The sequence below is a fragment of the Anopheles stephensi genome, chromosome 3 (assembly GCF_013141755.1).
Source record: "Anopheles stephensi strain Indian chromosome 3, UCI_ANSTEP_V1.0, whole genome shotgun sequence".
NCBI classification, from domain to species: domain Eukaryota; kingdom Metazoa; phylum Arthropoda; class Insecta; order Diptera; family Culicidae; genus Anopheles; species Anopheles stephensi.
Genome location: NC_050203.1, coordinates 78,481,461 through 78,497,833, shown reverse-complemented (window position 1 = coordinate 78,497,833; position 16,373 = coordinate 78,481,461). Strand labels below are relative to the sequence as shown.

Genomic DNA, 16,373 nt, shown 5'->3' with positions numbered 1-16,373 from the left:
TTGTTGAGCAGCACTCACCTGTGGCGAATCTCCCAGAAAAGCGATACGGATGGAGGAATTGTACACGCGCGTCAGCGAATAGCCCTCCACGATCTCGTTGTAGTACCGTTCGCCAACGCGTGCCGTAAACAGGATCTCCATGCCGGACAGATTCGGCACCAGCTGGGCCAGCTCACTCATCGGGAAGCGGAAGTTATACGTGCCGTTGAAGAACCGCAAAAAGGGCAGGCTTTCCCGGTAGGTGTTCGACCACGAGTCCCACTGGGCATCGGTTTCGACCGGTTTCTTGATCCAGAAGGGCCACTCCTCGTCAAAGTTCAGGTGCCGCTCGATTACGTACGAATCCTGGAAGTTGTTGGACGAGGAGGAGTACCGTCCGTCGTAGCTTTGGCCCACGCCATCGTACCCGCCACCCTGCTGATCGCGTCCAATCTGACTGGTGAAGCTGTTCTGCGGGTTGTTGTACAGCAGGTCGGGGTTCGATTTCTGCAGATAGTACGGCACGTTCTGGTTGGAGTTCGTCAGCCGGCCCAAATTTCCCACACGGTTCATCTGATTGATCGCTTCCGGGTTAAAGAACCCGATTGGCCGGATCGTCGCTTTCAGCGTCAGATTGCCCTTCACCGGCGTGCCGTTCGTAAAGTTCGCCATGATGCGTCCGTGAATGTAGCGATCGGTGTTGAAGAAGAAGGCCGGCATCGTAACGTTCACCTCGAACCGTGTCTGATAGTACTCCTCCACGTTGAACAGGGCCTCCTCGATCTGGCCCTGCGCCTCGATCCGGATCTTCCACTCGCCGAACACGGGCTGGTCCGAAAGCTGGTACTGCAAGCTTACCGAACCCTGGTTCGACTGGCGCGACAACCAGCGGCGCATGATGTGGCCCGCCGGGTCCAGCATGTACACGTTCATCTCCTGATCGAATCCCTTCAGCTCGGTCGTGATCGGGATCGCTCGGAAGCGTACCGTTTCGCCCTGCATGTACACCGGCTTGTCCGTCTGCACGAAGATCGTCATCGAACGCTGGGAGAAGATGAGCTTGGTCTCGTTCGTAAACACGTACCCGCCGAAGTTCTTATCGTACGAACCTTCCACCCGCAGCTTGTACTCGCCGACAACGCTCGTCGGTGGGACGCGCATCAGCATCGACTCCGGGACGCCCACCGTGATCGGTTTCGTCTCGCTGCTCAGCTCAACTCCATCACGCGAGATACTGGTGCGCACGGTTAGCGGGAGGCGTGATTCGAGCACCGATACTGCCACCCGGTACACCTGCCCCGGACGTACCATTTTCGACGCAACGATGAAGTACGTGATACCTTGCGAGAAAGAGTTGCCGGCTGCATAGTCGTTGTTGCTGAACGGGTTCCGGTTGAAGCTGGTACGGGAGGACGAGGGTGACGTTGGCCGGTTAAAGTAGTCGCGTGGTGTCGTTGCCTGGAAGACCACGTTCCGATTGCCGTCCTGCCCGAACCGATTACCGTCGATACTGTTCGAGTCTTGATTGTTCACATTGCTACCGTAGTAATCGCGCTGATAGTTGGTGCCGGCAGTTGGTGACGGTGTTTGACCCTGGTTGGTACGGGCGTTCGGATCGTACTGACTGTTCGGGTACTGTGGATTGTACTGCTGTCGACCGAAAGGATCCGTCGATGGGCTGTACCGGTTGACATCGTTCGATTGTGGCTGGGATTGTTGCTGACCCCGGACTAGCAGCAGCGATTGGACGAGCAATAGCCAGAGGAAGAGTGTCCTTGCATCCGACCCGTAGGTGGTCGGATGCTTGCTAGCCTTCATGGTCGATATCTGTCGTGCAGGCGGCTGCTGCTGCTGCTGCTGTCGTTTTGAAGCCTAAAAAGGGAACCGAAGAAAACGAGGGTTAGAGAGTGCTGATGAACGTACGTACTGAGAGGGCACGGTGGCCGATAATGTATAACAGATGCACGTGCGGCGCCATTAAGTCAGAACAGTGTACAGATAGATGGTTGTTTCAATCGGTTTAATGTGATGAATCCTCGCCTTCTTTTCGCACATCAAAGCGGTTCAGCCACACCCGGGGAACAAGTTCAGAACTGAGAGTCCCTATGCTCTAGGGAGGCAAAGTGTGGGCGCGCGCGAAGAGATTATGCCATAAAATTAATATCATTTAAGATCGATAATGACAGTCACACATGTTGCATTCTCGCAAGTTCACCGAGCGACGACAGCAAATAAATGACCATGCGAAACCATAGGGTGATGATGATGTACTGCATCTTCACGTTGGATGTGTATCATTACCATCGCTGTTGGGCTTCTATGCTCTAAATACGTATGGGTCAGAACACAGTGGCTGGATCTAATGCACAAGTGGAGTTGAGAGATATAGCAGTGGGTAGGCTTGTGACCTTCTAGACTCGGGCATGTGACATCAGAAGAAGTTGGATTCTTGGAGTAGAAAAAAAAAATTGAGTAAAGGCCATATGACCTTTAGCTGACGGTCCATATTCAAAGAAGGATCGTGTCTCACAATCGCGGAGTAGTGTTGAAGGGACCAAGAAGCTGGATATCCATACCGAACCTTGATATATCCTCACAAAGAGAAGAAGAAGATGAAGGATTCTTGAACGTCTTCAGATGAAGTTTTTAACGAATACTCTGGGGATGTTACTACTCATTAGCGCTGGGATGACTAGAGCTACTAAAGGAGCTACAGAAACCACAAAGAGCGTCTGGATCTATGCCACTGTTAACCAAAAAATGTGACTAGATCTCTAAAGTTAAATCATTTGTCATTTTTAATAAATTCCTTATGTGCTCCATCATAGAACACGTCAGCAAGATTTCATTAATCAAGTCTCGTTAGTCAATTCCACTCGAAGAAGTACTCCAAGAACTTTTCATGATGTTCACGGCAATGTCCTCCAACAAAGACACTAATTATCGCCGTTGGAACGAGCGACATAAATATGAAACTTGTTCTTCTCCAACACGACTCTATCAGCCACCAAGGGTATCACAGGGTGGAATTTTAAACCCAAATCAATTTCAACTCTTCAAGAAAAAAAAAAACGTCACTTAAATAAACTCTTTCTTCTCGCTAGAAAGGCATTTTACTGTTTACTTTGCGGACGCTGCGCCTTGTCCGGACCATTAATCATCGGGCGCGTCCGCGGATGAGGCACACAAATTAGACCAAGAAAAGAACCACAATATCTTCATCGGACGCACTGCAGCATAGCAACAGATTGCGTATCATGGCGCCAAACACTGTAAACGGTGGTGTTCCGGCGCCTTTAAGAATATAAATTTTTGTAACTTTATGAAAGAAAGCTGTTCAACCCAAAAAAAGCCCACTGAGATGATCGTGGTGGTGGTGTTCAGATGAACACTCCGATTTAAATTGCCCATTACAAACACTCTCATCGTCTCTCTCTCTCTCTCTGTTCTGGAGAATGTCCGGGGGGTGCCATTTGAAGTGATTTCGACCGTATCGCAACGTACGATCTAATTGCGAAACTAATAGAATTTATCTTTCACTTTCTCGGACTCACTCGGCACACCATCGTTATGTGAGTTTGCTCCATCAGGAAAGCCGGCAGGCAGACCGGCCGGCGTTAAAAAATCGATAGCATTCCACATATAGCGAGGGCATGGCAGTGAAGGTCACAAAGCACACATTCACCCAAGAAGTGCTGGAAAAAGGATCGGAGAGGATTATAAAGGTTAAGATGGTTTCATGGAGTGACTGATGATATGCCATGTGCTTTCTGAGTGGGAAAGTGTGATTGCGGCTCCTTGTACTGTTGCACGCGTCCCCCTTAAGGACCTGGCGGGACCTTTGACACTTTATTTCACGGTGATATGACTCCTTGGGAAATGCAGTGAAATAAAAGGGATCAATATAAGGGATGTGGAATCTAAATAAGATTGACTTTCGTCGCTGGGACACAGGCTGTATATAGAGTGTTGGTTTAGGATATGAGGCTGATAGATTTCCTTGTCAGAAGGTATGATTGGCACATATCGATTACTCAGCATGCTCAGAAATAACAGTGTTTCGACACCTCAGGGATTAGCCATCAGGTCTCAGATTAAAAAATGCGATGTCAAACTAGCCTATGTCAAAATTTCCGTTGGAGTGAAATTATGAAGTATGGAGTGAAGTAATAACGCCTAAAGGTATGCAACGCTCTTACCAAATTTCTCTTCTTAACATAGGCGATTAATTGAACGATTAAAAACATGTCCGAAAGCAGCCTTTATAAGCTGACGGGGCTTTTTGCCCCTATTTTCTCCCATACTCCCTATATCTTTTGTTCGCGCGGATTCAAAAGTCCATGACCGTGAACTACAAACAGCCGTACGTTTCGACGGGGCTTTGCACAATGGATATATCATGCAAACCACAATGTCGTGATCTGAATTCTGCATGTCAATCACCCTTTGTGGCTGCTCTCAAACAATTAAATGGAGCAGCGACGACCACGCGGCGCACTATTCATTCGGAAGTTCACATTCGGAAGGGTGATATATGACCACAAAAAGCAAATCGCCCCATCAGAACTAGGCGCAGAAGAAAAAAAAGCAGCAGGATGCAAGCACATCAATGATTGGGTGGAGGATAGAAGAGGCTCGCGTGCCGTAATGTTTGTATGTGAAGCGGACAAGTTCTTGACATTGAATAGGGAGGGGGGATGGATTTCGGTTGTGTTCCAATTTTCACATCAAACATGACATCGAACATATGTCGTGATCAGTGGAAGTATGATGATGTATTTTAATTTAAGTATAATTTGACTCAAAGTTCTACTTGCTTGAAGACACAGCACCAGGAAGTAAGCCTATTATTTATATCCCAAGCATCACTTCTTCACGGTGGTCCTTGGTGGTTTTTCCCGACGAGTTTCCCGAGAGGGATTTTCACTCTCTTACCCAGTTACTGCAACACGATCATCGTGCTGTGGTTTTTGTTGTGTAACAATACCCGACTCGGAAAGCCTCAAGTACTTCGATCGTGTCAAAGATACTCTTGTGCTTCCCCTAAACTCCGTCGAGTACTCGAGGCTGGAAGGCAACAAGAAAAGAGGAACACACATGGAGAAAGCGTGTAAGGGAAATGCGTAGAGAATTGGAAAACATTCTACACTTGAAGCCGGCCGTGATCGCCGATCGAGCGAAGAACGATCTTCTTGAGTCTTGCTGCTGTCGCGATCGTTCACAGTGAGATCGAATGTATGTGTGCTGGTTTGAAAAGTAAAAGTGGTAGAAACACTTTTAACTGAAGGCTACAATATCTTGACGATGTCCAGAGAACTTCCTGCCATCTGTGCTGCCTGCCTCTCATAGGTCCGATCGAAGCTTAACACTTTGAGCGAAGTAAACAAACAGCTTCGAGAGGTTTTCTCCAATGTGATTATTCTATGGAAATATTTATACAATATAACAATCTTCTTTCTTGGCACTACAACCTCGAGAGGTAGTGCCAGAATGGATTTGAACCCCGGTCCTGCAGTACAGTTACAGTTACTGCAACTAGTACAGTTATTACATTCAGTGCTCTGTTGTTGACTTGCAGCTGCAAGCGTCCATGTCGAAGGAGTAATCTTTCCCTAAGCAGCAGATGCTCAGTTGTTAAACGATTTTGTTTCACTCAGTGCCCTCTTCTCATACTTCCACCATTCGCTTCGCTGGTGGTAAGATATTAGTCAAAACATGAAGACACGAGAATCCGTGAAGGAATCTGGTGAGGGAAAACCCTACCACGCGGCCGCACACATCATGCACATCGCGGTGAAGATGGATAGGAATACATCAATACGCGCTGCTGCTCATATGCGGCTCAGAGGAGGGTCATATTGTTGCAATAAATATTAGTTTTCGTTTCTGCAGATTCGGGTGAGCATGTTTAAATCTCCCAGACCCCGTCTCAAGAGGAACCTGATCGTTTCCGATCGTATTGTGGGGAGGGGGTCGATCCCCATCATTTGCAGACACAACAGCTGCTGCTGCTGCTGCATGAAGCATCAGGGAAAAGAAAAATCTGGTAGCAACAACATTGCACTCATCTCATCTGCTTGCTCTCGTCGGTGCTGTATCTTGCCGTCTAATGATTTCGAGTGAAAAATGGACAAGAAAAATGTATGCAACACTTCTTGTGGCGGCACCACACATGGATGGACACGAAACGCACGTGCCCGATGACCACAAGAGTTTCGGTAAAAAGAAAAGCAGGCGGAAAGAAAAACGGGGAAAAAAGATATCTCTCTAATGTTCTTTTCTAAAAATACGAACTGCATATATTTTGCCTCCTTTCTTGTTACTTAACCCGGCTGGAAACCTCGACGACCGACCGCGGGAGTGGTTTGTAGAGAGAAAATAATTTACAACGATAACATAAACACAACCGGACCCCGAACCAACCAACCAACCGACCCACCAAGAGAGTTGCTGCTGTTGGCAAGATTGATCTCTGATGAACCCTTTTTAAGTTCCCATTTTCGTTTCCTTCCCCGTTTTCTTTATACACTTAGCAAAGATCGACGACTGGGTGTGCTTGGTGGTGGTGATGGTGGTTGTTGTGCGTTTTCCTGCGCTTCATCTACTCGCGGATGTCCATCAACGATACACTTTCACTTCCTATGCGCTGTCAGTATCGATAAGTCCTGAGTAATCCTGGGCAGCGCTGGAATGAGATGAGAATTTTCCGACTGATCCACCAGGTAGGGAAACGTCAGGGACTCCTAATCCGCAAGCAACAGGCAAATTTCTATGACTCTGCTGACATCTTGACGTGAGCATGTTCCAGCAGCTAATATGGAACGTCACACTGAACCAGTGTGTCTCAAGATGCACTATAACATACACTATTGGTCATGTAGTACATCATCATCATCATCATCATCATCATCATCATCATCATCATCATCATCATCATCATCATCATCATCATCATCATCATCATCATCATCATCATCATCATCATCATCATCATCATCATCATCATCATCATCATCATCATCATCATCATCATCATCATCATCATCATCATCATCATCATCATCATCATCATCATCATCATCATCATCATCATCATCATCATCATCATCATCATCATCATCATCATCATCATCATCATCATCATCATCATCATCATCATCATCATCATCATCATCATCATCATCATCATCATCATCATCATCATCATCATCATCATCATCATCATCATCATATCATCATCATCATCATCATCATCATCATCATCATCATCATCATCATCATCATCATCATCATCATCATCATCATCATCATCATCATCATCATCATCATCATCATCATCATCATCATCATCATCATCATCATCATCATCATCATCATCATCATCATCATCATCATCATCATCATCATCATCATCATCATCATCATCATCATCATCATCATCATGATGGACTACGACGCTCGCTATCCTTAGCTACATCCGTTGAGGATCTATCAAGCCATTGGCAATAGCTTTTTAAACTAATCTGTTGGTGAATGACTGTTTTAAATGTTTAATGCTCATGAATCTCTTGGGGCACACAAGAGCAATGTTTTCATGATATAAATTGAAATATGGTAATTTTGTGATGCGTGTTGCATACTTTTAGGCGCTTCAGCAATTTCTTCTTTCTTTTATACCTCAGGAAATCTTGTCTTTCAGTTTCCGCAATCCTTGGCTATTGTTTTCCAGGATTTAGATTCATATAATGAACTTTTTAAACCCTTGGGAGAGTTTTCCATATGGATAGTGGAATATGGAATGGACCAGCACTGCTGTCACCTCGGTCACCAGGCTGCTCCATTTCGAACTTATTCAGTTGATTTCCTTACTATTTCCTCAATTTACAGGTGATTGCCAAATTCCATAGTAGCATTGCAAAAATCTCCTTACTGTTTGCAAGATTCCATTAAATGATTGAAAAATTTCCACAACGGGCTTGCAATATTCCACTATCCAGTTGAAAGATTCTCTTAAATGATACAACATATCTATGTTATTAATTCTTCTAACACACTCATATTTAAAATCCCAATCATTAAAGAGTAGTAAGCGATTACAAAAAAACGTTAATCATACCTTCAAACGATTCCAAACATCCGCAGACTTCTAATCTTGGCCTACTCTGTCGGTGTGCTAGTTGTTCCAGTTTGTTTGGCTGGTTTTTCCCTCTTGAGAGAGGATGCGTAATAAATCATGCCCAAAAACAAATAAATACTTTTTGTCCCATAAAAATATCGTTCATGACCCACAAAAGGGCACTACTACACTTACTACACACAAGGGAGAGAGAGAGCTACACTTGTGACCTGCATATGAAAGTAGAATTTTCCGATTTCCCTGTCCTTTGTACCAACAACGAGAACAGATCCATACCCAAATTGGGGTAGCGCGCGCTCGGAGACTCGGAACAATATCAACGTGAAAAGTCATCTTGGGAGTTACACGAATAAATCTTTGCTCCTTGCTTTTTCTTCACTGCCAAAACGCAGTTCAATGTCCTTTTCCCTTTTTTTCTTCTGGAATGTGTATTTGTTCGGGGGGAAATTCGTTTGATAGAGAGGAAAAAAAACGGCAATGAAAATGCTTCTTCTTTTACTAACTCCTTTCTTCGCCAACGACGACAAATTCAACCCTCAAAACAACAACAAGTTCTGTTTGAAGTTTTCCTGGTGTTATCTTTATCGCTGTAGGAACGTGACTTTCCTTACGAAAAAAAGCCGGCCGGTCTCAAACAGACAAGAAGAAAGTGGTGGTTTTGTTTTTCCGCCCTTCCCTAACTCTTGTACAGCACGGTGATGGTGGGTGGTTAAATGAAAATTTCCTTCCACGTGCTTGCAACGGTTAGTGTGTGCCACCGTAAAATTTAATTAAAAATCTGTTCCGCCTAAGGATGGACAATTTCTAACCCGAACAGAGAGAGAGAGAGAGAGGAAGAGCGAGAAGCAGTTAAGCTTAACTGTTTGCTGCCTGCTGTCGTAAAAATCGATTGGAGCAGAGACAGTTAGGGCAGGCACAGTGTCAATTAGTTGTGTGGAGCGGTCTGTTTGGGTAACAGAGATTTCGTGCCCAAACGAATCACTAGGATCAATATGGAACACACCGACCCGTGCAGGTAGGTAGATGTTTTAATGGAATAATTCATGTTTAATGAATTATCTGAAGTGAGATTTTAAATATTTAAATTTGAAGCAAAAATTCTCCCCCATTCTTATGCTGAATTACTGTTTCCTTCTAGATCGTCTTCTTGTACAAACTCAATTCAATTATGTGCCGCATTAGCAATTTTCTCGCGATAAGAATTAATGGTGCGAAAAATGTGTCACGCACATTGAGACAAGAAAAAACAAGTTCCTTTCCCTTCAAGAAACTTGAGTGAGAAATACTCTTCCCTCGCTCTATCATAAAGCTGGCATTTTAATATGCTACTCGGGGCCGGAAAAATGCCGGCCGGCTACTAAAAAGACAATTTTCTCATCATTTTTAGTATGAAGCTACTTGTAAATATCGACCAGTTTCGGTGGAAAACGTGGGCACGCTCGCTCGCTCGCTCACGTTGATCGACACACCGCTGACGTTATAATTTAGCAATATTTCCTTAACGCCTTTCGGGCGGAGAACGTTTCCATAATTAATGGCGGCTGTGGCGAATTTATCCGCCGGCAGCAGTGAGCATGAGGTATGAGCAGCCATTTCCCTCACTTTTTCGATTATCAAACGGCACATCACACATCCACCCGGAGAGGACGCTTTAAATTTGAGCCCTAAAAAGAAAGGGAAGATGCGAATTAACATTCGAAGGGAGCGAAGACTTTCTCCTGAGCTGAAGTTAGGTTTCTTCACTGACATTTTTCTCTGCCCTGTGCAGGATTTGGTGATTAAATGTCGTTGGACGCGTGTCCCTCTCTTCCAGCCGACAGTTTTTTCTCTGACGTAAGGAATTTTCATCACCTCTCATCGTTAGCTTTTCCACAGCAGAAGGAGTCCGTTTTATCACGCCCCCCTGCTACTACTGCAACTACAGTGCTGTGTGTCCCGGGTCCCTCTCCTCCCTGAACAAATCTAATCATCACTCACAAATCGTGGAAATTAGATTATAAGCTAGAGAAGTGAACACGGTGCGTCGAAGGGAGCAGAGTTATTGGCAAAAACTCAGAGGGTCAGGGGCAAGCATCCCGAGAGAGAGTTCCCCTGTTTGCCATCATGGTTCAATGGGAGTATTTTCCCCGCGAGGGAAAGGAAAATTGCGGTTCCGATCGTTCTCACTTCACCAACACCAAAAAAGAGCGAGGGTTAGGTTTTTTGACACACTTTCCGAATTACGGGAGAAATTGTGCCCTAAAGCAAACCCATTTACCAATATTGCGTGTAGGAATCGGTGCTTGAGTTAGCGAGGTTGGCGTAGAGCAGAGAACCTAACCACACAATCAGAAAGGGAACGAGCGCGGGACACACAACCTCAAGAGGAAAGTTGTGTAACGTATCTGTAAAAACCGCACACGAAAATACACATGTTTTGCCTCGGAAAAACAATATACAATAAAACGCAACATTCCCTGTACACGAGAAGAAGAATGCAAGGAAATGGTGCATTAAAAATTTACACTTGATTGATGTCAAATTCTAGGCGATTTTGGACACGCATCGAATTTGAATATTACTACTCATCCATCCATGAACGCACAGCTCTAAAGCTTCTGCAAGCAATTTCCGTAATTATTCTACCCCTAGCTGGTGCTCTGAAGCTAGGTGCTGGATAAAATCAAACACCGCACCCAGGTTTTTTTTAAATTGCTTGCATGTAATATGGCACACAATCATGTCCGGAGCCGAAAAACAAACTGAAGCTAGCTAGTGTGTGGTTGTTCTTCTGCTGCTGGGACAATCGAGACTAATTATCAGGGCGATAGAGCACCGAACAAAACAAGCGAACTAGCTTAGCTTAGGGGGCATCATCATGGGCTAGAGCAATCATAATGTGTTTAAATAATGGATGCTAAATGAACCGTGCGCGCTTCAGAGACTTCCTTTCTTCCGCTGGAAACACATCCCATCATTCATAACATCTCGCTTTTTATGGTTTACACCGACCCACAGAGAAACATGTGGCAGGCACCGATGGTGGTTTGTTGGAAAAATTATGATCGTAAATTTGGGTAGAAAATTTTCCCCTACAAGCTAACTTTGCCTAAAAAAAACCTGCTCCTTTGGACAGTGGGAACTATTACTAACTATCTGAACGCGATACATTCTATTTTTCCTCGCGACTGAAAAGTGATCCTCTCTAAACCACATCTGTTCGTGCCTGTGTGTGACCGCCACGCGGAGTAATAGGAAATAAAATATTTTACGATCGAATCATCGATACCTTATCCTTCTGCCCTATGCCTCTCTCTGATGAGTACATACAACAGCCAACTGTCGTACAGTTGGGACAGTTGCCCTAAAGCGATCATTTACACCACCAGAGAGAAAGAAGCTAGAAGGAACAAGTGAAACCGGAATAAAACTAAAGAGTGACGATTGCAACAGAACTTCTAGCCGGGGAACACCACACCACATGAAGTTCCCAAATTTAATTACAACTTAAATTGAAAACCTTCTTGGTTTTTATGGCTCCGCACGTTGGGCGGAACGCTTTCTCATATCAGTGAAATGAGAGGGGTTTCTGGGGCCGGTGTCAGTCCGATAATGAGAATTTATATTAGAAAACTGTTTTTAACCCTTTTAGAATTAATATTGTTCACATAAGTTCCTTAGCAATTCTTTACGAAGTCTAATGCATATTGTCGACACTCACAAACAAATTAGCCTGAATGTATGCAACCAGCAGGACATATTTTATAGTTATCAGAGAAAGGTAGTTTTGAAGACCTGTTAAAATCAAATTCAAATCTAAATTAACAACTGAAGACTAGCTGTCCAGAATGTATTGCACTTGATTTTTCTATGTCTTTCTCCATATCTGGCTCTAAATCCTTATATCTTTTCTGGATGAATTCATTGTACGGATATTGTTACAATAGAATCAGAATCCCTTGACAGGCGCAGATCGAACGATCACCAAGCACAACGATCGGATGATTTGATACTCCCCGAAAGAACCTTCTGTAAAATGCTCAGATTCCAAAGTCTACCACGGGAAGCAGGCGAACAATGGCGAAGTGACAGGGAAAATTGTAGACACGAAACGAAATAAATCTAGGGAAATAGGAGAGAAACCGATTTGTCCGCCCGCACGCACGCGTCCTTTTCTTCGTCCGTCTGTCGTCGTGTTCATTAGTGGTTTCCTCAGTGAGATAAATATACACACTGAATATCTAACCAAAGTGCAGCGCACACGCGACATTACCATCCTTCCCGGGTAGCACAAGCAGTATCTTCTTTCCGATTCCTAGCATTCTAACCACAGAACGGAAAACGGTCTGCGTTGGTTTGTTTGTTTTGACGTTTTTTCGATGTTCCTAAAATTACTTTACCAATGTTTTCTCCTCCCCCTGATCTTCGCGCTCGATGCACAAATGCATTGCTGGTGACAATGTGCATCCCCGCCCGCCAGCCAAACCATCTCTCTCTCATCAGCGCACGTGGCACAGAATGAATGTTCGATCGCGAAGGAATTTGTTGACAGCATTGTACAGAGAGAGGGCGACATGATGCTTCCTCCCTGGCTGGGCGCTGGTGGCGGGATTATTCCAGTGTACATGTCGACAGCATCACTTCTACACCGCCACCCATCATCAACCGAAAAGCCAGCCAAAAGGGAAACATATTAAATTACCATTAAGAAATATGTAGCTTCGGGTACGGAGGTTTACTGCTTGTGTGACCACCACCACCGCCAGGAAACCACACACAAAATCGGTCTTGTGCCTCGCGCTATCTATCACCTACGTTTTCTTTTAAAAATCTTGCGCCGAAAGATGTACGATCTCGGTGACGATATTCGAGAAACCGGGGTAAAAATCCGTGTTACCGTAAGTGGTTCGTGCGAGAGGATGAAGAAAGACCGTCTCTTAGCACAAGACGTTGACAACAGTCCTTCTGTTGGTTCGGGGAAGTAATGAGCATAAATACACCCAACAACGAGCAACTTGGTTTAAAACCTCTTCGTTTGGGTCATTAAATACAGATTTGTTGGGCAATTTGTCAAAAATGGTGCCTCTGACTGATGTCCACGACTTGGTGACAGTTGTGATGACGTTTCGTTCCACAAATGGAATATGGGATTTCCCGGGAACTAGTTAAAGCTGAGTTAAGCAGCAAAATTTGAATATGAACCAGCATGAGCTTTAACTTCCAAAATAAACAACACAGAAGATCAATCGCTTGAGAAGTTCCAGAGTTCCGATTAGTGAGAACTAGAAGAGAAACCCACTCATAACAGGACACGTGCCTCAATCTAGAATCCCTCATCCATATGTGGATCATCATTAGGGGCAATTCGATTGCTTCTTACATGGTTCGTAAGTGGCTAATAAATTGTATTCATTACCTGTCCCAATTACTTCCGTTGTTCTTACATTCATACTTGTGTGTCCTATTTGTTCTTGACAGTTCTCTCCATACGCATCTAACCAGCTCTACAAACAGTTTGTCCCTTATCCTTCCTGGTACGGGACATCCGTCTCTTATCGAAATTCGGCACGGCATTCCCCCATCACAGGCCCGCCTACAGTAGCACACACCAGTTCGTCTCTGTTTGCCAATCACAAACAATTGGACCGGTTTTTCTTCAAACCGGCAAACTCCCTGTTCTTGCGCACGTGAAAAACGGGGTAACGGCCAAAACCCCTTTTTTGTGTCCCTTTTTACCAAATCATTTCCGTTGGCTGGTTGTTGTCCCTCTCCCTCCGCTCTCTATTCTGGCGGCAGGATCAATCCGAAATGCAAACACAGAACCGAACGCTGGATGAACTTGTGTCGGTCATGTTTGCATGGTGCCAGTTTTGTGACGCTCGAGAGTGTCAGATACACACGTGTGTGCGTGTGTCGTCCTTGTGTTAAAACCGGCCGACAAAATGGATAAAGCAAATAAAGTGCAGTTTTATAGGCACTCTGCACTCTCTCTCTCTCTCTCTCTCTCTCTCTCTCTCTCTCTCTCTCTCTCTCTCTCTCTCTCTCGTCCTTCTATGCTCGTTGACACACTTGAGGGATTTGAACGGTGTGTCAAGTTGCTGTGTTAGGGAGCTATAGACAGAACAGCTTACGTTTGATCACTGAAAGGAGCGAGCGCGCCTAAACGTATGCAATGTGATAGATTAAAGTAGAGCCATTATAGAAAAGCCAAGCATCAATCTTGATGGAAGGTAACTAATATGGTGTTAAAATCCTGCCTTTAGCTTACGGATTGCATAGCTTTAGGCGCCTTTTTGAGTTATCTTTGTGGGAAAGACATAAATTATTGAATTTCACGTTTTTATATTTTTACTTTATAAATAGATCGATTCCCTTTTTGAATCTGTTTTATATTAAAACAATATTTAAAAACATCCGTTAAAAAATTCAATTACACAATTCCAGCGGCACAACTCTCACTTGCCACGACGAGCCAGCTGATATGTTTAAAAATGACCCACCAGGGAAGAGTCATTAAAAGACCCCCTTTGACTAAGTGTTTAAAGGTACAAATTCGATTCCTGTGTTACACTGTCACGGACAAGGGCAACATACATACAGGCGCCCAGCGAGAGAAGCCCTTGTACGAGGAAAACAGACGATAGGGAGAGCAGCAACACATGCCGATCTTCTTTTCTATTAGCACACATACACATTTAGGGAGCATTCCTGTTTTTCCACGCTACCATAAATCACTTGAAAACAATTGGATAAAAACATACATTTCAATCGTTTTCCAGAGCACCCACAGACAGCCGGTGTGAGAGACACACATGCGATGAGATGAAAACGCGCTGCCGGAAGGATTTTACGATTAGAATAGCATGAAAGGTTGGTAAAAAGGAAGCAAAAAAAAAAAGAGCGGAAATCGAACCCATGAGGATCACACCCTTCCGAAGCATTTTTCCACCCAGCAGCATCGCACACCACTTCACCCGAGAGATACAGATTTATCGGAAATAGAACTTGGCCAGGCTTGGGTGAGTAGTTTTCCACTCAGCGTGTGCACCATACCATGTACGCAGGAGAGAACCTCTTTTCCCCCTTCTAAAAGTGTGTGCACGTACACCTTTGGCCACTATGTGTGTGTGTGCCTGCGCGTGTGTCTCTTTCCGCAAATGATTCCTTCATTACTGGGAGAGAGAAAAATGGAAATTGCTACAACGTGCAAGGGCGATGATGATCAGTGTACCAGATCCGATCCAATAGGACAGAGAGAAGGAGTGAAAAACAAACTGGACCCCGTGTACAAATACAGACACAATAACGCGCCCGTGTGTCCTTCACACACTTTAGAGGCGAAGGTAAAGGGATAAGTAGTTGTAAAATGCAGCAGTTCCGGGCAACCGACCCCAAGGGTGGTGGTTGGTTGCAGTTAGCGATCGGACGGGAATGATAAAGGTGCAACAGCGAATGGCCTCAGGGTGTGCAAGCCAGTTGGCACACAGCTGCAGTGGTGCATAGAAGGGACAAAACCGTTGCAACACCCGAAGGGACAAAGAATTAGAACTGCGAACCGACCGACGGAGGAGTAGAGCGCTTATGGTGAAAAATATTATTTCTGCAAGTAGGAAAATTGCAAGAGACAAATACAAACAAGATTGAAGTAATTAGGATGAGAGAAAACAAATAGAAGAGAGTAGAGAGAGATACTGAAAGCGCATTAGATGTGCCTTCCCGTCTTGACATTTCGATTCCTAAAAGGATAATTAGGATGAAGGATATTATCCTTCTAGGTTGTTTGTTTACGCTTTAGTGCATAGAACTTGATGATATTGTGTGAAATATCAAGCTTCTTCAGTTGGTGGGACCAATTGGGTGGGAATTATGTATTGTAAGCTACATGCTTTAAATAAAATTGAATAAATGATTTCAACAAATAAAAACATTCTCGGCATAAAACAACAGCTTGGTGGGACTTCTTGCACATTGTTTATTATGAACTTCTGATAAAGCTTACCTGAAGAATACTACAGATATAAACCCTTGTCGTGTGTTTGGTTACGCTTTTATACATAGAATTAGGTAAAGTGAAGTAGGGGCGGCCCGTTGGCCGGAGCGATAAGAAAGCATAATTTCACCATTCATCTCTTGGTGGGTCCTCAATAACATATTATATTGTGAGCTAAAGATATAAAAAATGCTGCTTCTTACATTGAGAGAAGCTTTTCCACAAATACGTCTTAAAATTATATATTCTTGAGCTAAAATGAAAATTTAGACTGTGTTTGATTTCATG

At 44.3% G+C, this 16,373-nt stretch overlaps 1 protein-coding gene across 1 annotated transcript in view; it reads right to left on the bottom strand.

The window, feature by feature from the left end:
• Positions 1-16,373, bottom strand: part of LOC118514653 (CD109 antigen) — a 34,184-nt gene that overhangs the window by 7,299 nt on the left and 10,512 nt on the right. The window contains exon 2 of the mRNA XM_036061685.1: positions 19-1,851. Coding sequence (XP_035917578.1) covers positions 19-1,797 — 1,779 coding nt within the window. The 5' untranslated portion in view covers positions 1,798-1,851. The remainder of the gene's footprint in view (positions 1-18; positions 1,852-16,373) is intronic.